Source organism: Protopterus annectens, chromosome 10.part0, assembly GCF_019279795.1.
Source record: "Protopterus annectens isolate FY-2018-M chromosome 10.part0, PAN1.0, whole genome shotgun sequence".
NCBI lineage: Eukaryota > Metazoa > Chordata > Ceratodontiformes > Protopteridae > Protopterus > Protopterus annectens.
The window spans coordinates 768,117,158-768,140,063 of NC_056744.1; the positions used below are offsets into that span (position 1 = coordinate 768,117,158).

At 39.6% G+C, this 22,906-nt stretch overlaps 1 protein-coding gene across 1 annotated transcript in view; it reads right to left on the reverse strand.

Annotated features, from left to right (window-relative positions):
- The window catches only part of SLC35D1 (solute carrier family 35 member D1), a 467,863-nt gene that overhangs the window by 351,985 nt on the left and 92,972 nt on the right, over positions 1 to 22,906 (reverse strand). Inside the window, exons 2-4 of the mRNA XM_044086804.1 lie at positions 9,664 to 9,697; positions 9,494 to 9,580; positions 366 to 433 (exon numbers count right to left, since the gene is read on the reverse strand). Of these exons, the coding sequence (XP_043942739.1) occupies positions 366 to 433; positions 9,494 to 9,580; positions 9,664 to 9,697 (189 nt within the window). The remainder of the gene's footprint in view (positions 1 to 365; positions 434 to 9,493; positions 9,581 to 9,663; positions 9,698 to 22,906) is intronic.

Here is a 22,906-nt window from a genome sequence, read left to right on the forward strand (position 1 = left end):
TTAGGTTGCAGGCCTATCTTACCCCTCTGCTTTTACAACTGCCTGAACATGACAACCGTGAAGGCCGTCCAATTAATCTGTACATGTTTTGCGGTGCTAGAATAAAAAAGGAGTAGCAGCCATTTTGAAAGGCAAAACTCCCAGTCAATTATGTGTGGAGTTCAGTTTTACCAACATCTGTGCAGCATTATCCTTTTCCTATTATTGTATGATGACTATATATTTGTAATTTCCTTCAATACATACGCAAACATAAAAACTATCCTCAACTGCCATTAGGCAATAACTGGAATAACTCTTTTATTTTAGTATGTTCTGCAACTCCAGCAAAACAATTTATCTATGTAAATACAGCAAAACCTTACTTGAGTTTCTTTGTGCCGAACAGTCCTGAGATTTGGTTACCAAAGTAAATTAGAGGTAGTGGAAATGTCTGTAGAAATAGAAAGAAAGGATTTAAATGCATTTAAAAGGCAGACTACTATATCAATACCTGCTTTAGAAGAAAACATGTTCAAGCAGTGCATTAGTTAATTTATTGAACTACTGTACAACTTAATGCAATAGATATGAAGTCCTAACGGTTTTATACGGCAGAATGCAAAGCCTATTAAAATGTTCCTAGACTTGTGGCTTCCTTGGATGAAATCAGTAATTTCTCCTAGTGAAACTTTTAGCTGATGAAAAGCAACTCAATTAGAAAAAAAAAGTCACATATTTAATTATTCTTATGAAGCTGGAGTTTTCTGGAAAAGGGGGGGGGGGGCAGGGGGGTGAGATTTCTACATTTGTTCTTCATCACTACCTTGCAAACAAGAATGAGCTCAAATTCAAGTGGGGGAAAAAAGTAAACCGGCATTTACTGCAACACATCTGTATGGTAAATAAACACAGAAGAGCCAGGCTTCAAGTCTGGAGACAAAACCATAAGGCAAACGCACCTAGTTTTGAACAGCCTCAGAGTGCAAAAGGAGATGATGTGTAAAGGTGCTTTTTTACAATTCTTTTTTGCACTAATGCTTTCATCATGTAAAGTGGATTTTATAATTATAAGATGTACAGTTCCAGTGTGCTTGCATTTCCCCATCGCTGAGCAACTGCTGCTCCCAGGAACTTCCTTTTTCTGAGCCATGTGGTCACTCATGTTGATGACCAAGAGAGGGATAAACAGCATGCACATTGAAAGGCATGTTTTCTGTTAACTGTAATAGATTTCAACACAAAGTGACAGATTACAGCAGAATCAGTCGGCCACTCAGGCAAATCATCAATATAATTAATTTATATTTAAAGAAAGAAATGGAACAGGATATGACTTCTAGTACAGTGCACAAATGCTTGGCATGCGGAGTAATAGCATAAATATAACAGTAATAAATAGCTGTATCATGGTGTGATCACTTCTAGGAAGAAAACTATATTTGTGTGTGTCATAAACTGAATGGATTAGAGCTGAAATGAAAAAAAAAAAAAAAATATATATATATATATATATATATATATATTTTTTTTTTTATCTGAATGGGATTCCCACATGCAGGTGTTGCTTCTGCCTTGAGATTAAACACTGCAGTGGGAACTCGAATTACCTCCCATAACAAGTTCCAAGTACAACTGAAGCTATACTGCAGGCTATGACAGTCAGGAGGAGATCCTGGGATCATGCATGAGCATGGTTCTGTGTAGTGTGAGCCATCCCCTAAACTGAGGAGATGGTAGACCGTGCTCAGTTCTTTGGGGAGCTGGGAGCCCATCTTTCGCCTTGACTGGGGAAGAGTACAGGTATGACTGCTACGCCACCTACAGGTAGAACTGCACTGAACAGCCTGATGGCCATGGAGTTCCACCTGTACATCACATACATACATACACGTATATATATATTACAAACACATGTATAAATACACGTACATACACACAAATCCACCCACTTCTTTAACTGAGAAAATACTCCATTATTAGTCTTATAACAGATTTGCAAAAGAGAAGCCAGCAATTTAGCCTCTCTTCTTGGGATACATCAATATCTCTTCCATTAACCCATAAGCCTTTCATAAAACATTGACAAACATGCAAGTACATTCCATACCTCAGAAAAAGTACATGAACTTGCCAAAAGGCAATACGCTATTGCTGGAGCCAATGTGGCCTTGACCCAGACTTTACCAATACACTACTGTCCATCACTAGCATCAATTCTAGAACAAAATGAGCAAAACTAGCTTCTTTGACCTTCCTGCATAATTTTACAGCAAGGGATGTGCAACTGGCAGATGACCTCCATTTTTCAGTTAGGATGAGGGCAGGGGGCTTGACTGCAATAATTGGAAGGCATGGCATCCTCAACATACCCAACATTAACAACTGGTATCAAGCAGTCAGTAAAAGCTACCATTTTGAACTGGATAAATGCATATTACTGGGGTAAAAAAAGATATATTTTTAATGACCACCACCACTGGATTCCTCTTCAAACTACAGGGGGGAGGGGGGTCAACATTTAATTCCTTAAATTACAACAAGTGACAATGCTCACCAATCCTACTGCAGGCCTGTGGACATCACCACTCATCTTCCACCCCCTACACACACACACACAAAAAAACTTTGGGAAAATCAATAACTTCCAGAATTATAACTATTCACCATTAAGCAGCTAGTACAGCTAACAAAACTAATATGTATATACATACTTTCTTACACGGACAATGGACATTGACTCTAGGAAACTTTTTTATCTCCACTTTACATGCATCACCAAATACCTCACCACTGTACTAGCAAAGGTTATTTCTCATTCTATTCATAATGCCAAGCATCATAACTCAATCTTTTCACCACAGGAAAAAAAAACATGCACTGCACATAAGAACAATGCACGCAAACTACAAACTCCATAATGCACACAGAGTGAATACATCCAAATTTCACAAAAACAGCTATATGCCTGAAACCAAACAAAAATAAAAGAAATTCAGGGCATAAGAGTTGAAAGGAAAAAAAAAAAAAAAAAAAACAGAAACCCAAACCAAGAAACTACAACTGCAGTATTACACCACAAATCCACCACAATGCAACAGGCCATTCATAAGAGCTCTATGAAAAAAGTGAACCACAAAATCCCATTGAAAAGAAAGTGCCATGCAAAAATAAATAAATAAGATGGATATATAAAACATACATGGTCTGTTAGTTAAGTGAAATATCTTTCACTATTAAGGCTAGGGTACATTTTGTAATCTGTAGTTTTGCCAAGTGTCACAAACTTGATTTTGTTCCTTAAAGCTACATACAGTACAAGAGACAGTTCTTTGAAGGCCGATGTTACAGACAAAAATAAACATACTCCATAAAGTGCGCGCACACAGAAATACTGCATATGTAGTCTCAGGAAAAATTATTACAACAACAACACAACTGAGAGGCTGTAAATAAAAATCTGCAAAAGCAACAGAGACCTCCAAAACAGACATCCAAGCAACCTCCACAACCCATCACCAACCATGAAACACATACTTAACATAATCAGTGTGAGACGCAATCACAGCCCTTAAGGCAAAATAACATACCCAACACACTAGTGATGGGCGACTCTATAGTCAGGCACACTGATATGGAGAAGGTTACAGTTAGCTGCCTGTCGGGCGCCAGGATCCAACACACAACACAAGCACTCAGGTCACTCCAGAACAAGTACAAATACGACTCTGTCATTGTACATGTTGGTGTGAATGACCTGAGATGTACCTCCCTGGACTACATGAAAAAAAGAGACATAGAAGAGATCTCTGATCATTTAGCCCAGGCAGGTATGACCCTGACCCCGAGTAGCATCCTGCCCTCACAAAGAATGATGCCACAATATAAAGGAAAAATGATCAACTTCAACAATTGGCTAAGTTTCTGGTGTAATTCAAAAGGGATCCAGTATCTGTCTGCCTGGGATGACATGCTCGACAAGCCACGTTGCTTCGCAAGAGATGGCTTGCACCTGTCACCCTTAGGCTTTCGAATACTGGCAAATGCTATTGCCGCCCCCATAGTGCCTTTTTTTGGCAAGGCTCAAAAGACAAACCCACCACCGTAAATAGCACAAGTAACCAAAAACTGAGGGTAATGCTACCCAACGCCAGAAGTCTAAACCTCAAAATGCACGCACTCAAGGCACTCCTCAGTTTGGAGAGCATCGATATCTGTGCAGTAAGAGAAACCTGATTTAAGGCTCCAGAGAGCGCCCCAGCACTACCAGGCTATAACTCATACCATACCTTTCTGCAACGGAACCTGGACCAAAACACAAAAGGCAGGGGTGTATCCATATTCATCAAGGATACTCGCACCTCCAGGTTAGTGGCGCAGCACAATGCAGAGATCATCCAAGTGCAACTAAAAATGGGCAAAACTGCAATACAAATTGTAGCTTACTACAGATCACCCACCATGACCCAGGACCCCATTCCGCATTTCTGGAGACACTGAGAAATATGAAGGTTCTACCAAACACCCTAATACTGGGTGATTTCAACTACCCAAACATTAACTGGGAGAACTACTCAAGTACTAACTCCCTTGCCCAACGCTTCCTAGAATTTATAAACTCGAATGCCCTGGATCAACTAATCAACACCCCCACCAGAGGGAACAACATATTGGACCTGGTCATCACCAACATGGGCGACCGGTGTTCCACACCTGACGTCAACCCCTCGCTGGTTAGATCAGACCATAGACTAATCACTCTGGATATTCAGATTCCGCCCCCAATCCCAATCAAGGAAACCCCAGTGAAAAACTTTTCAAAAGCAAACTTCACGTTGCTTAAGACCGAGGCGGAAAGGTTCACAGCCCCCATGCCAATGGACAATGCTGTCCAAGCTGTTGAAACCTATACAGAGGCACTCTATGATCATCTGCAGGAATGCATAGATCATGCTATCCCAAGTAAAACCAAGACTCACTCCTCCAAGAAAAGGAAACCAGTCTGGTGGATACCTGCCATAAACAGGCTCTACAACAGAAGGAGAAACTAGTACAGATAAGAGCAAAATCCCTAGAAGGATAGACATCCCTGATCTGTATCAGCAAGAAACTACGATCCCTCATTAAATCATCCAAGGCTAGCTTCGAAAGAAAAATTGCCAAGGACTCCAAAGATAACCACAAAGCGTTCTTTAGCTATGTCAAGAGTCTAAGTGGAAACTCTCAGCTCTGCTCTGAGTTGGTGCAGAATGGCACAAAATACACTGAACCGACTGATATTGCCAACATTTTGGCAGACAGGTTCAGTGCAAACTTCACACCCCTCTCACCCCCTAAAGGGTCCATAACCATACCAGAAGAATGTAAGGCCCCGGCAATCACAGACACACAGGTTAAAACAGCCCTATCCACAGCCAAAAATACAGCCTCAATGGGACGAGATGGTGTCCCAGGCTGCGTCTTACAAGAGCTCCAAAATTAACTACCCCTCACTTAAACACACTGTTCAAACTCAGCCTCTCTACAGGCTACGTACCCACAGAGTAGAGCACAGCAAGTTATCCCACTTCACAAAGGTGGCACCACAACGGACCCTGGGAACTAACCCTATAAACCTGACTAGCCTGATCTGCAAGGCTATGGAGAGCATCATCGTGGAACTCATTAAGAGAGACACTGGGAACCTCCAAACCTTGGACCCCACCCGGTTTACCTTTGTTAAGGGCAGATCATGCCTCCTAAACCTGGTGGACTTCTTTGAGACAGTTACCAAGGCATTAGATGAGGGTAAGTAGTTCCACACAACCTACCTAGACCTCGCAAAGGCTTTCAACACCATTCCCCATTCTGGTATTATAGACAAACTCACCAACCTGAACATTAACCCCTACGTCACGAGATGGGTTGCAAATTGGCTCACTGACAGAACCCACACTGTGAAAGTTGCAGACTCTAGGTCCGACTCTAAACTGGTTACAAGTGGTGTCCCCCAGGGCACAGTCCTAGGACCCCTCCTGTTCGGTATATACTTCTCAGAGGTACAGGCAAGCACAGGAGAACATTGGCTGACCAAGTTCACAGACAACTGCAAACTAGGGGCCATAACTGTTTCTCTGGCTGATACAGACACCCTCCAGAAGGGTCTCACCGAGACGGATACCTGGTGTCAAAATCATGGCCTCAAGCTGAATGCCAAAATGTGCATAATCATCCCCTTTGGAAAAAACAAAGTACCCACATAGGGGGTAGTCCCCTAAATACAGAAAAAGTAATAAGGGATCTGGGGACCCAAGTAGATAGCAATCTCGCCTTTGACAATCATATTGCCAAGGTGGTTAGAAAATCCTTCTATATGGCCCACCTAATCTCAAAAGGGTTTGCAACCAGAACAAAGGAGGTTATTGTGCCTCTCTACTCATCATCTATTAGGCCCATTATAGAATACAATGCCCCATTTCGGATGTACCTTACAAGGCACCTGCAACAACTGGAAAGATCACAAAAATACCTCACGAAGAGGATTACTGGCCTCAAACAGATGACCAATGCAGCCCGACTAAAGAAACCAGCTGTACTCGGTTGCATACTGCTTACTCAGAGGTAATCTCTGCTCGACATACAAGGCCATGTCCAACCCAGAACTGATTGATATGCTCCACCTAAAAAAAAAAAAAAAAAAAAAAAACAAATTCCTGACAGCCACACACTCTAGGGATATAAACCTTACCACAACGATAAATAGGACGTGCTGGAGGGATAGATTCCTGACCCACAGACTCCGCATGCTTTGGAACAAGATTCCAATATACATCAGGCAGAGCCCCTCACTAATACTCTTCAAGAGAAACCTTGACGGGTGGATGGGAAACAGAACATTTACCCCAGGGATCACTGCAGTAGCTCTGCTGGACAGAGGCGCAGGAAACTAATGGCTCTGCTGATCAGAGGCACAGGGAACTAATCTAAGGGGGTGGCGAAAGCCAACACACTCTGGCTAGGCTTATAAATGCCCTTGGGCAGACAGTCTAGTACTTTGAACCTATGAGAAGAGTATGGGAAAAAATGGCAGTCAATGCATGTTTTATATGCTTAACTGCAATTTGTAGTTTGTAGTTCAGGCTTTACAAAATTTAATTTAGTGTCCTGAAAGGATAATCTGTTACGTATTAGGTCACCAAAACATGGGCAAGAAAGTAATGGGGAAAACTACAGAATGCTCAAATAATCCTCACTGATAGGCTCCATTAGATCGTCTATAGTGTTTTTCTCAGGTCTAGATTACCAAATCGAAACAACAAAACATCGACCACCGTTTCATCAAAGCACATTTTACGTTAACAGCCAGATCAGAGAGTTTTTTCACAGGGAAAAAAAATCAGTTGGCCGGCACCATGAATTTGCCCATTTCCCCACTGTAGGACGATCTCGGAGTTGATATATTTAGTTGGGGGTGCACAGCCCCCCCATTAAGGGCTGTGGGGGGCAAAGCCCCCCACTTTGCAGTGTTTTCAGTGGTGTGCTGTGCCTGGCTGTCCTATCGATTTTTTTTCCCTATGAAAAAGATCTGGCCATTCGCGTAAAGTGTACTTCAGTATTTAGGGGTCGATGAAACGGTGATTGATGATGTTTTGCCATTTTGATTCAGTAATATAGACCCTTTTTCTCAACACAGGCCTTCTTCCCGCTAACAAAAAAATGTTTATTTCATTGAGCTGTCTACTGGCCCATTAAATGTTCAGGCACCTGAATTTAGGCGGGATCTACAGTGGAAATAAAAAATAATGTACACACCCTTATTAAAATGCCAGGTTTTTGCAATATAAAAAAATGAAACCACAATAAATCATACTTTTCCTACCTTTAATGTGACCTATAACCTGTACAATTCAATTGAAAAAACAAACAAATCTGTTAGGGGAAAAATAAAAAATGTACAATAAGCTGGTTGCATAAGTGTGCACACCCTTAAACTAATACTTTGTTGAAACACCTTTTGAATTAATTACAGCATTCAGTCTTCTTGGGTAGGAGTCTGTCAGCATGGCACTTCTTGACTTGTCAATATTTGCCCACTCTTCCTTACAAAAGCACTCCAAATCTGTCAGCTTGCAAGGGCATCTCCTGTGCACAGTCCTCTTCATGTCACCCCACAGATTTTCTATTGGATTTAGGTCTGGGCTCTGGCTGCGCCATTCCAAAACTTTAATTTTCTTCTGGTGAAGCCATTCTTTTATTGATTTGGATGCATGCTTGGGGTGATTGTTGCACTGAAAGGTGAAATTCCTCTTCACCTTCAGCTTTCTAGCAGATACCTGAAGGCTTTGGGCCAAAAGTGACTAGTATTTGGAACTGATCATAATTCCCTCCACCTTGACTAAAGCCCCAGTTCCAGCCAAAGAAAACCAATCCCAAAGTATGATACTGCCACCACCAATCTTCACCATGTGGATGGTGTTCTTTTGGTGATGCATACTGTTTTTTGCGCCAAACGTACCTTTTTGGAATTGTGGCCAAAAAGTTCAACCTTGGTCTCAAACCATAACACATTTTCCACACATGCTTTTAGTAGACTTGATGCATTGCCTTGCAAATTTTAGCCGGGTTTAGATGTTTTTCGGTGTAAGAAAACGCTTCCATCTTGCAACCCTACCCCCATAGTCCAGACATATGGAGAACACAGGAGATTGTTGTCAGATGTATTACACAACCAAGTACTTTCCAGAAATTCCTGCAGCTCCTTCAGTGTTGCTGTAGGTCTCCTGGCAGCCTCCCTGACCAGTTTTCATCTTGTCATCAATTTTGGAGGATTTCCAGTTCTTTACAACGTCACTGTTGTCCCATATTTTCTCCACTTTTTGATGACAGTCTTCACTGTGTTCCATGGTATAGCCAATGCTGTGGAAATTTTTTGTACCCTTCTCCTGACTGATACCTTTCAACAATGAGATCCCCTTGATGCTTTGTAAGCTCTCTTAAGAACCATGGCTTTTGCTGTAGCAGGCAAATGAGTAAATGTCCGGAAAATCCTACTAAGACAGTTGAACTTTATTTGGGGTTAATCGGAGTCTCTAATTGATGGCATGTGTGTACCCAAAAAGACTGAATGCTGTAATTAAATCAAAAGGTGCTTCAACAAAGTATTAGTTTAAGGGTGTGCAAACTTATGCAACCAGCTTATTGTATGTTTTTTATTTTTTTATATTTTCCCCCCACCAGATTTGTTTGTTTTTCAATTGAATTGTACAGGTTATAGGTCACATTAAAGGTGGGAAAAAGTTTTGAAATGATTTATTGTGGTCTCATTTTTTTTATATCACAAAAACCTGTTATTTTAACAGGGGTGCATACACTTTTTATATCCACTGTACATACCAATTCAAAGGGAGGTTGGCTGCCTTTGTAAAAAAAAAATAAAAAAAATAAATAAAAAAAAGTTCCATGACTACATCAAAAATTGTTTTGTATTAATACTGACAATGACCCAAAGCACAAACAGTAAAATTAGACAGTTTACCTTTCGAGGTACACTTCTGTCAAAGTCTGGGAAGTTCACCACCCTAACCATTTTTCCAGCCCACAGCACGACGACTGTAGCAAACATCTGTAGAGAAATAGCACAGAATATCAATTATAATTTTCTTCAAAAAATAAAACACCTTTTAAAAATTGGTACACAACACTCACCTGGCCCAGTCCCACACACAATGATGAAGGGAACCTAGCAAAAAAAAAAAAAAAAAAAAAAAGGCATTAAAACAAGCACTTCTATACAAAATTAATAAAAACTGCACATCTGACAGGGGCTTCAATGACCTACAAATGCCTCTTACAACACAAAGCAAGTTCACACTAAAAAGGTGCAACATTTTCGGAAAATATTGATTATGGCTCTGTCGAACAAAAAAGTTGCTGGGCCACATACTCTATAAGTTTTTGATTCAAATCTTAGAAAAGTTTACTATTATACAGTATACTGTAACCAGATACTTTACAAGTGGAGACAGTTCTTTGAAGTGATCAGGCAAATATTTAACTGAAAATGAGATTCTTGGTAATTCCAGATTCTCATACCCGCAAAAATTCTAGGGATGTGGAGAATGGCTTTGCTTCACTGTATCAGCAGAGCACAAAATCTACTGCTGCACCACATTTGCTTACTATATACAACCTATTTGGTGGCTTTGTATCCTTGTAATACCCATTTGCAAGGCAGGCTGCGCATCAAATATAAAGGTTAACTGCTCCCCAATCCAACCAGTACTTCCTGTTGTGGAAATAAAAGTTCTGACTTTTCATTAATCCACTTTAGGACAGTTCAAAACAGACTTCAAAACATTTTAGTAATTATCCAACAGGCATTTAAACCCATCATTATGAACCTGCCAGCCCAGGAGATTACAAGCGCTATTCAGATTTAACTCGAAATTTAATATTGAAAATTACTAGATGCTTTCCAAGCCTCTTAATTACGGTTAATAGAAAGTCTGTACTTAACCACAATTTCAAAACCAGTAAGTTAACCATCAAACCAGATTCCTCTGCAAACAGTTACTTGGTAAAAGCAATAAACAGATTTCTATGAAATCCACTATGCTTTCCCAGAAAACTTAATCATTTCACATAAACCTCTTTCTGACCAAATAAATATGAAGAATCCTAAGTTACCTATGTAAAATGACATATCTGCATAGACACGGTTCATCTTCCACACACTAGTACCGAAGGACCAGTCCTTACTCTGCATTCCAACAATCCAACCTTACCAGGCTTCAATTCCTCCCCTTTTCCCACAATGCTCTGCGCTCTACCTTCATTCCCCAAATCCACAGTAGGCCAGTCTAAAAGGTACACTCACAACTCTATGCAAAATCCCATCCTGCCATGCCAGAGGACGGTGAGGTAATGAACTATGAACATGAAAACTCTAGACATTATATTAGCTAACTTTTCAATCTATCATGATCAGGTTCACCCTTCTCATCACTACAACATTCCTGGTTGGTGCTAGAGAAAGCTTCCCCAAATGTGGCCCCAAAGGAAGACTTGGAATGATAGACCACATTAATCTTGCAATGTCAGAGAAGCCTAAGTCAAAGCAGCAGATCACACAGAAGCAATTAAAAGACTGAGACATAACAGTACATCCTAAAGCTTACAGGGCATTGGGTAACAGTTTGCCATGTTTATCACAACACAGATAACCACATGGATGAAGTGGTTTTAAAAGCCTTTTAGCCGATTTTATTAGCAGCAGAAGATAAATGTGAATGTTACTGAGGTATTTTGTCATTTCCAGTCATAAACAAAGCAGTGTATTTACATCCACGGAGAACAGATTTTTCTTATTATTCCAGCAAAGGAATAACACTTGAAGAGTAGTTAAAATTGGCTTCTGTAGATATTTTAGGTTTGAAAGGCGGGGTTTGTTTGGAGGACTACCTTATCTTCATGGAAAGGTGTGTTTTTATATAGAAACACACACACACACACACACACACACACACACACACACACACACACACACACACCCACACACACAAAGCCCGAAGTACAGAAATTCTTCTTGGTGCAGTAATGTTCAGTAAAAAGACAGTTTTCTATGACATTTTGGCTCCACCATACAGACATGTTTGAAATAAAGGAAAATGGATTCCTTCAATAATGAACACAGGTCCCACAAAGGAAGGATGGGGAGCTGATAAAGGTTTGGAAGCCATGAATGATGCCTAAGTGAAGCAAGTTTCAAATTTTTGAGCCCACGGCAGAAACTGGAGACAGACGTGAACTTTCACTGAACAGAAGCTCAAGCCTGTTATCAAACACGTACTCTTCCTATGGCACTTGATTATATAGTGCAACTAAAATAGGGGCCTAGCCTCCTCTAATACCAAAACAAAAAATGTGCACATCTACATTAGTACACTCTCCTAGTACTGGACTTCTGGGCAGCTAGAAAGTACAGGTGACCTTATCAGGATGAGGTGCATCACTAATGGGTGTAAATGTAAAAAATAGGGAATCTTTGTATTTTTTTCACTGGTGTCTGGCTGGGGAAAGTCTCATGGAGTGTTGAATCTTACACAACCTCGGGGGGGGGGGGTACCATGGGATGCATGCAGAGAAAGATTCAGCTCAGATACTTTCTGCATGAAGCCCTCAGGTCTTCTGTCCTGGTGTCATCAAGTGGAAAGAGGCTCAAATAGGTAAAAACAAAACATGGAGGAGTAGAAGTCATTGAAAGTTCATTTTCAGCAAGGACTGTGGCATGGAGCCAAATGTTGGGCTTAATAACTGTAACGGAACGAATTCCAAGACGACTGAACACAGATCAGCAGCTTAAACTGATCTCTCCCACTGTGAAAATGGGAACTGTAAAAAGCTCAGTGAGACAGTCAATTTGGGTAAAACTCAATTAATAGCTAGTAATTATACCACCTGGATGACAATAAAGAAGAAATTTGAAGAACCTGAGAGAAAAATTAACCAGAAAAGCAGACCGGAAATCTCTGGCTGAGAAGGCTCAGTTTTGGTACATGAGTTAGCTAGCAGTAATACAGGTGAAAAAATAAATCAAATGAACATGGAGGTGCTCAAAATAAACGAAACAAAGAAGATATGAATATTTTAAGTCAAATAAAATGCCGGAAGAAACAGAAAAAGCTTTAACTATTTAAATTATTTGAAAACTGTATAAAAAAAAATAGGTAGAAATGAAGATAAGGCTGGTTGAGCAGGAGGCTTCTCAAGAAGAGCAGTTTCAAAACAGAAAAAATACACAACAAAAAGAAAAACTGGATAAGCAACTAGACAGGTGTTCCACAACAGGATTTATTAACTGAAAAGGCATATGAGTAAGCTCCAAACCTGGACACAAGAAGGCAATCAATACCTATATATTAAGGATGCAATCATACCAGCAAAAACAGTAGCTCCTAACAAAAATTATGACAAAAAGGGAAAAGGAAAAGCATTAAAAACTGGAGACTGTGCTTGTAGAAAATAATTACTCACTATACACTTGGCAGAAGAAAAGCAAATTTATCCAGGCAATTGGGAAATGTTGAGAAAAGTGAGATTCTAGCTCCTGTAGCCAACTGCGTTCAGAATACTTTTTTCATGAAGTACCCATGACACTTCTAATGGAGAAAAAAAATAATTAAAAAATAAATAAATAAAAAGGGAGCCAGCAAGCAGAACTTGGCAGATTCTTCTGGCAATGAAGCTCATAGAGTGAGACATTACCAGTGAAGCCATTTCCACTTTCTCAAGCAAAAAAACGGCACAGATGCCAATTAGAAAAATCACAAGTGCTTTGGACTAGATTTAGAGCCTGGCATTGGGAGATGGAGATATCAGGAAGAATACCAGCAGCACTAAAATTAGTGAATGACTGGGATACTACAAAAGCACTAATCACAGTGCCAACCACAGTGCCTATAGAAACAGACACAGGAAATTTGCCTTTGCAAGAAAAAGTGGCTGAGAAAGATTGGAATTGGGCTAACTCTGTTAAACTTGGGGGCAGGCTATAAAACATAACTCCGCCTTAAAGTCATTAATGTTTAGAAAGAAACAAAGGAATTAAGTAACTTAAGTAAAACAGTTTCAGTTCCTATTTTTAAATGTGTATGGGAAAGGAGTCTTATTAGTGACCAGTCCACATGTTAAATATACTAAAACAAGCAAGTACTTGTTGCAAGATAAGAAAGGCTGTAGAGAAATAAGTTAAAAGTTATTATTATTGTGATTGTGAGCTAGAGTGCAAAAGTGTACAGACTACACTACACAAAGTGTTAGATAATTTCATTGGATTGACAGAGGTAAATGTTTTCATTAAAACAAATGCCTATAGCTTAAACCACAGTATTTAAGCAAACCCGCAGGAAAAAAAAAAGACCAAGTAAAGAAAGTCATGGCAAATTTTAAGTTTCCTGTACCTGCAAAGTTTATCCCCCCCAATAGCAAATGCTGTTAGTGGGACAAGAAGTCTGCAGATGTAGGCAGTTGACCAGGGAAGTCTGTAGATTGTACTAAAGAGTTAAAATTAGAGAGAGAGTTTTTCATGGATCTGCAAAGTTGCTAGTTTTTTTCTCTCTCTTACCGTTTACTTTTCCTTGGAAACTAAATGTCAGCAGGTATAAGCAATTAAGGTTTAGACTGCTAAGCACTCTTTGCCAAGATAATTTCATAGGATCATGGGAAGTTACTAGGCTATTGGCCACGAGGCCCTTATAAGCTTAGCCAAGAGTTTAGCCCATGTTTAGACAAGTCATCACCCAATGCCCCCCGTCCAGCAGAGACACGGGTGGAATCCCAGGAATGTATTTTCTGTTTCCCATCCAGTTATCCAGGTTGCACTTAAAAAGGGGTAAAGAGGTACTCTGCTCTGCCGGACGTGGAGAGGGAGTTTATTCTACAGATGGGGGAGTCTCTGGGGCACAAATCTGTCCTGAAAACAAGTCCTATTGATGTCACAGACCAGGCTAAAGCCAACCGTGTGGGTTACTCAATTGAAACTTGACTTGCGGACATGCAGCAGTCCCATCAAGGCAGGGTCTGAGATTGCCCTGTATGCCAGACAGAAGTCACCTCTGAGGAGTCTGTATGAAACTGAATAGAGGGATAGGGCTTTTAGCCTGTGTACTGTAGATTTGTGAGGCCCTGGATTCTCCTGGTGAGGAACTTCTGTGGTCTCGCCAGCTGCTGCATATGCTTTGCAAGGTACATACTGAACAGGGCATTGTACTCAACAATGGAACTTGTAAGGGAAGAATGCAGAGATGTTATGACCTCCTTGTCCCTGGATGAGATACCCTTACTTATGAGGTGGGACATGTACAAAGCTTTCCATACACACAGAAGCAACATGGTGGTCAAACGTCAGGTTGATAATCAACCTGGGTGCCCAAATCCCTCATGACTGACTGAATGTTAAGATATTGTTACTAATGCGATAATTTGTGGGGACATCACTCTCCCCACAGGGGATGACTATGCATTTTTTGGTATTCAGGTTGAGGCCATGTTTCTGGGACCAGTCATTTGTTTGGGTGACACCCTCTTGGAAGATGTCCACATCACTAGGGGAATAAATGACAGCACCCAACTTGCAGTCACCTGAAAACTTCATCAGCCACAGCTCACTGGTTTTAGCCTGCACCTCAGAAAAGTATATCCCAAATAACAGATGCCACAAGACCAAATCCTGGGGTACACTGCTTGTTATGGGTCTACTGCTTGAGGTGGCTTCCCCTATTTTGGCTAGGTGGGTTTTATCAGTGAGTCAGTTAGCTACTCATCTGGTTAACGTATGGATTGATGCCTAGTTGATTGGGAGAGTTTGTCTATTATGCCCAACTCGGGAATAGTGTTAAAGGCTTTGGCCAGGTCAAGGTAGGCAGTGTGCACCATCCTCCCCTTATCCATGGCTTTGGTGGCTGTCTCAAAGAAGTCAACCAAATTTAACAGAGATGACCTCCCCTTGACGAACCCAAACTATATGGGATTGAGGTTTTTGGAGGTTGCCAATATCCTTGTTAATGAGGTCCATTATAATCCGTTCCATGGCCTTGCAGATCAGGCTAGTTAGGCTGATGGGGCTATAATTTTCTGGATTGGTGGACACTCTACCTTTGCGCAAAGGGATGACGGTGGCTGTCCTCCATTCAGCTGGGATAAAGTCGGTATTCAGGCTGTGGTTGAATAGGGCGCCTAATGGTGCTGCAAGTTCCAGCCCGAGTTCATGTAGGATGTAGCCTGGGATGTTATCACATTCCATAGAGGCTGTATTTTTTGCCTTTGAGACAGCAGTGAGTGATGAACTGTTCCCTAGATACAAGGTGAACTGGGCAGGTACTGAGATGTCCTGATTTATTGATGGGGGGGGGGGCAGAGAGGTGAAGCTTTCACTGAATCTGTCAGCCAAAAAGTTTGCTATATCTACGGCATTTGTATACATGGTGTCCTTGACCACCAGTTCTGAACAGATCCGAGTGCTTCCTTTGAGACTGCGAACATAAGACAAGGCCTTAGGATGGTCTCTAGTAAATGTGGCCAATTTGGACTCAAGTTTGCTTTCACTAGTGTACTTATTTGCTTGCTCAGGCTAAGGAAAGATAACTTCCAATTGGGCACCTGCTTCTTCTTGGTCCTGGACAGCAATTTTTTTTTCCTTTTGTTAGAGAGTTTATTTGCTGCAGATGTCCACCAGACAGGTTTACTCTTCCTTGCAGAGGATGATTTAGTCCTGTCGGGTATACCAGATTCCATGCATCTACATAAATGCTTTTGGTTAGGGAGGGAACTTTGCCCCTACTATTTTTGTACTACTAATTTTTTAAAGTTTACTTGTGATCATAGGGTGCAATCAACCCATTATCTGGAAATTAAGACTTGAGACTGAGAACTATAACTATGTTTTCTCATCTATACCTTTTCCAACTCCTATCTCAACTATAAAAGAGGTAATCTATTGCACTGTAAACATAACGGGACAATTTACACAAAAGCACATATGGTATCAAAAAAGAACTATTTAAGGTAGAGATACAGAGAACGTGTGCTATGCTTTTGGAGAGGGGATATCCTCAGGATTTATTGTACAAGATCTACGATGAGATGTCTAGATAAAGAAGATTTAAGTATTCCCCCTCTGAGGTAATAACAAATGCATGAGAGAATACCAGGCTAGCAATACTGTTACACCAAATTATGAATGTACTATGTTAAACACACAACAACAATATACAGTTAATAAAGGAGATTGTTAGGGAAAAAAAAAGTCTACTTTGATGCAAGGGGTGGACAATGGGAAACAAGAATAGTACTGAAAGTTAGTGAGGCAAATTAGAATAAATGCTCCCATACCCCCTAGTCTTAATGGCAAAGTATCCATCAACCCAGTTTTGAAGTTGACAGCAGAACGTTATGACTGGATGTTTATGTATTTATTCATACTAATGTGTTTTTACTGTGGAAAAGAATAATTTTTCACTTACAGCATACCATTTACAGTCAAGAACTTTTACTGGCTCTTTCAATGTTATAATAATTGTAAACTATTGTCATATGACTTTTTCATTTTCTAAATTGCTATTTAAACCTTAATGAGTTTTATTGTGCTCAGTTCTGAAGAAGTCCCAAGCTATGGGGACAAAAGAGCTCATCTAACCTGTAATTCATCTTTGGAATATATATATATATATATATATATATATATATATATATATATATATATATATATATTTTTTTTTTTTTTTTTACATTTCCATACTTGTTGGCATACCATGTTATGCCTGTGGAGATTCTTAATTTTGGTGAACATGTTTTTCCCTTATGGCTACATGAACCCATTGCTTTCGGTTAATGAGCTTCTTTTAGGGTTGCATGAATTACATACCTTTCAGGTTCTAAGGCATAAAAGAATACTATGGGAAAAGTTATATCCTTTCATTAAGGATGTATGATGGTAGCATGAGACTGGAGCACTACAGGAAATAAGGAAGACGTCTCAGTAGGGCTAAGATACTACAGAATACGGACTGACGGCAGACACTTAACAGAAATATATGCACACATTAGAGCTTATTGGTGTAGTGAAAATAATAAAGAAATGGACTATACAATTTTCAGCTAAATAGGGTCCCTGGGCAAGAGTAGATGAAGGGCACATAGCGAAAGAATGCCGGAACATGATTTGTGTCTTTCGGCTTTTTCCCGGTTAGGGGTCGCCACAGCGGAACTCTGGTCTGCTAATAATCGGCAGTTGATTTTTACGTACCGGCTTGCCAGGCCTATCAAACAACCTTCAACGAAGGTACGCCCATTCACGCATGTCTCCACGCAGAAGACACTCTAGCTGAGAATTGAACTGGACAGCGTCTTACTGTGAGGCGACAACGCTACCGCAGCACCACCACCATGGATAATGCCGGAACATGATCATACCATGAAAGCTCATCTAGTGATAACGCCAGAACATGCACATATATAATTTTCTAAGCAGGCAAATTGTGATAGACATTTTCTTGTATCTCTTCTGAAAAGGTAGTTGTTAAAGGATTGGCTAGATCAAATTTAAAAGCAAATGATTTATACAAGACAAAATAATAAGTAGAACACAGCAGGTTGAAGAGCAATTGAAAAAGCTAGAACATCTACACAATATTACTTACAACAATGTTTTTTTTAAGCAGTTATTTCTGACAACCCCAGGGCAACCAAATTGTTGGCTTAACATCGGTCATCCTTTCAACCTTTAAGAAAAAAAAAAGGAACTATGAGAATGAGGGGGTATAGGTAAACTCATATGAATGTAATGGTAAATTATTACAGTACACTATAGCAACAGGCTGAAAGCGATAGAGTAAGTGGCAATATGTTTAAGATAATTACCCATTTGAAAGTAGGAAAAATGAAAAGTGGTATCATCAAAAATAAAGAAAGCAAATTAAAGCAGCACTGAAAAGAAATGGAATACAGGGAAACTGTTATAAATAATCAAATTCCAACAGAAGTTTGGAAAAAGGAAAACAATCAAGACATAAAAGTCTGATTAGCACTTCTTGACTATTATTTTCTGAGTGGGGATGTGCCCTTGACTTGGAAAAAATAGTAATGGTAATTACACCAAAGAAGGAGAAGATCCCTTGATTGAGAGTCATACAGACCCATCTCAATTCTGAATCATGACTAAAACGCTTTTGATGAGTTTGACAAAAGAATGGTAAAGACATTGCCAATACTAACAGACCTGTATCAGTATGGGTTTACAGAAGGTAGGCAAACATTATACAATAACAAAACCTTTATGGTTTCAGTGTGATGCACTGGAAAATGTAGGTTAATAGATTTAGATGCTGAAAAAGCATTTAACAGAATGAGTTGTGAATTTACTAAGAGATTCCTTGAGGCATCTGGGCTTCTTCAAATATGAGCATCACTATTTAACAACTAGAGAGGAGCTCAAGCACGGGTAAAGTCTGCTGGCAAGTTGCCTAATGTGTTTAGCTTTACAAGAGGAACAACACAAAGTTGTCCACTGTCCCCATTATTCTTCTGGTTTATATGTAGAGCCATTAGCCAGGGACACAAGAAACTCAAATTTCGACAGACTAATGAAAACAGCACTAAAAACAAAAGTAATCATATCGTACACGTTTTACATCATGTTCTGGATTGTTAAAAATATTTCAGTTTAACAAATATGTTAAAGTGAAGCAAAAACAAAGGCTACAGTAACGAACTACACCCCAACTCAAATTGGTACAGAGCTTCCCCTTCTGTAGGGTCATTACAGGATGAGATACCTGGGAATTTGCTTAAAACTAGACATTGAGCAATCGGCTACAGAAATAACTCAAAAGATCAAGATACAAACAATTAGGATATTTTGGCCTCACGAGTAATAAAGATGTTTTTTGTCCCACTCACTATTAATGCATGTAGATCAGGCTTATATCTATTGACCAAGATCAGAAATTAAGGAGTTTCTTTGTAAGAGAAATATAACTAGAAAAGTACTTTTGACAAACGAACAGGGTGGTTTGGGAGCTCCAGATTTGGAGGCATAAGGCCATGTGACTTAGATTAATATATCTGACTCAAATTTACGAATATATGCCAGAATGGAAGCACATGACAGGCACAGTGAGGTAACTACCACATATGGGTATGTGGACAGATGTAGGAAAAGACTATAAAAACATTGTGTATGTTGTATACATAAAAGCATTGAACAAGTCGGTATTGTAGTTTTCCAAGTTTTAATGTACTGTTAACATACAAATAGGCAGGTGAGTGCCTGAGTGTAAACACATACACACACGTGTGTGAGGTTTGAGATTTAGTACAAGTCAGAAGCAATGGTATAAGTATTTGGAGAAGAAAGCACAGATTTTGGATGATTATGAGAAAAAGGAACTGAGGTAATAAAGTGGGCATTACTCAAACTGAAGAAATAAAGTTGATAATTTGGCAGCATGAAAGATCTAGGTAAGGCCTACCTGATGAGGAGTTAATAGGGGTTATGAAGAACCTCAGTCAGATATGCTTCTCAAGAGGCAGACACCAGCACCATGACGTGACAATGGTTTGTTCCTATTCATAAATGTAGGAACTTCAACATACAAAAATGTAGAACTACCTTGAATCCTCTGCAATTTTTACATGCAGGTGTTCATCCTTGCAGTCTTTTTTTTTTTTTTAATATGAAATGACTGACGCCCTCAATTCTAGAATGCTCCCGAGGTTATTTTTATTTATTAGCAATATAAAGAATCTGGAGTAAAGATCAGGGCCTCTGATTTGGTGGGATGTCCTGGATGGCTTTTTTTGTAGGAAATTCAAGACCCCTTTAGCATCACTCTCTTCAGAGGAGGTGGAATGCCATGGCAAAGAAGGGATTGAGGCTTGTGTAGTAACAGCAAGGAGATTATACAGCCTCTGAATATGTTCAATATTCACCTGTTGAATGTCATGTTCTCCCACACAGTGAAGTGAATGGACAAGAAGCCTTACCTCTTCAAATGTACCCAGAGTACAGCAGTCATGAAAGGTCTCAAGGTATCTGTTGCAATCTCCAGAATGGAGTACCATAGAACCCCAAATTCTGATGAGAAATTCTTACTGTTAAGTTAAAGAATACCACAAAAAAGGACTACTGCATCCAAGTTGTTGATTATGTTGCTAATGCCCGCACCTGAACACTGTCTGATTAAGGCTATTCTGTGTCAAACTGGATAACAGCTGCAAGGGTCTTTTCCACTTTCTTCCAGCTTTTCCATAAATCAGTGGCCCAAATGTGTCAGAACTGCTGAACAAAGTCATTTACCCTGCAATTCCCTGCAAAATTAGAATGGGAAAGCCAGGGACAATCGTATCTGGTCAACTGTGACACCTGCCACCCCTGCTGCATTATGCAAGAGAAAATTGTGAAATTACTTATGTGGGGAAAGGGTAGAACTACTCTAGGAGAAATAGCTGGTTAAAACAGCACTCAGACCAAATTCAAGGTTTGTGAAATCCAAGGAAACAAGCTGCTGTTGCTCCGCAGTTGTCCACTCTGACTGCATACCTCTCAACCTCTTAGAATAAGAAATCTGGATAAAGCCATGAAAAAAGAAGTGGTATAAATAGGGACAAATTTTTAAATATTGTTTTTAAAAACTTAGAAAGTTGATAAAATAACTGGTTTTGTGTTATCATGAATTTTCTGAAGGGTATGAGGTCAAACTCAAAAGTCTGCCATTAATTTCTAACTTCAATCTTTAATGATTTGCCACTAATTTGCCAGAAAGCCACAATTTTATAAAAAATGGACCAAAAATATAAGGCAAAAATCTGGACATTCTGTGAAAATCTGTACAGTTGAGAAGTATCCAGTGCAAGATGACTTATTTCAGTAAGGCATGCAATGGCCATAAATCGAAGGCTTTAATGCATGCTTGCTGGCTGCTATACCAAGACCAAGGTTGCACATAATTTCCAATGGTCAGCAGTATAGTTATGAAACTTTAATCAATCTGTGACGATTGGGGAGAGATGGGCGAAGGCTGCCAGCCTAGTCAAATAGAATTTGATATATAATTCTGGCATTTGTAAATACATGTAAAATAAAGGCATGTTTTCTTGAGTGTAAAAGAATACTGCGAAATGTGGAACTGCAAAATATGTTGACAACACTGCACTCTACTGGGCCAGTGAAGCATGTTGTGAAACTTTCATGTTAGAATTCGGCTCAAGCGTGTCTGGATGAAGTTTTCATGCCCATTGTTTTAAGGATAAAGTTTATGACCAGAATTTAGATGTGGAATGTGCTTTATTGCTCTGGTTTCTGTTAGTGTACACATGTGAAATGCCTTGTATTGTTGTAAGTTTCTGAGCAGGTGTTAGATTGCTAAATAATGCAGTTTGTGGCCCGAGAACTCCAAACTGTTAAAAATTATGTAATTTGGGAGGGCCTTAGAGACATGTTTGTTAGTAATGTTTAACTCATTCCCTTCAGTAGAGCTCATTTGAGTATGCACCTTTAACTCCCAGTGGGTGTTGCTTCAGCCTTGAAAAAAAAAATAAAGTTATCACCTTACAGTTCTAACCAATACTAATTGACATAGGTCATATATCAATACAATTGTGTTTGCCATCATGTATGCTTCAAGATAAAATATTCTGATACCCTGTATGTAGCATGGTTTTGGAATTATTAATGCAAATATGAAGAGGCAATATTTGATGCCTACAGATGCAGTAGGAGGAGACTGCAGAAACACATGGAGAAGTCACTAGGCTGTAATGAGTTAAATACTACTTCTCACAAGAGACGGGAGAGCATTTTGATCTTGGATATCCAACTTACCAACACTCTGCCTTATGCTCACATGCAAGTTTTAGCACTGTGATTTCTTGTAGTTATAGTTAAAGCTAGTAAAGATTAATTAGGTACTTCTCTTTGAAATCAGACCTGTACTACTGTATTATTTTAAGTTTCTGTGTGAACTCTGCACTCTTGGATATCTCTGTGGTGTAGTAGTTTTGTCTTTTGTCTTGTGTTTTAATTATTTATTATTAAATATTTTTAAAACCTTCTACTTGTGGCTGTTTTATGTAGAGATAAATTATGCTTTATAGAGTACAGAGTTGCTTCTCTAAGCCCTTCAAATATGCCTAGACTGAATAGTCCCATTACCATTGGATAATAATATTGCACAGTAATAACTGGACACCCTTTTAAGGGCTTTTAGTAGCTGATATTAACAGCTGGGTGGTGGCAGGAATTACTACCGCATGGTCTGGGTAAAGGGGCAAAGCTAGAGAATCTGTGTCAGACTTTCCCAGGAGTGTCTGTGAAGTTGTACAAATACTTATCACAGAGTGTGTGTGGTGTGTCAGCTACCTTTGGACAGAAGGATCACAAAAAAAGCTGGGTGAA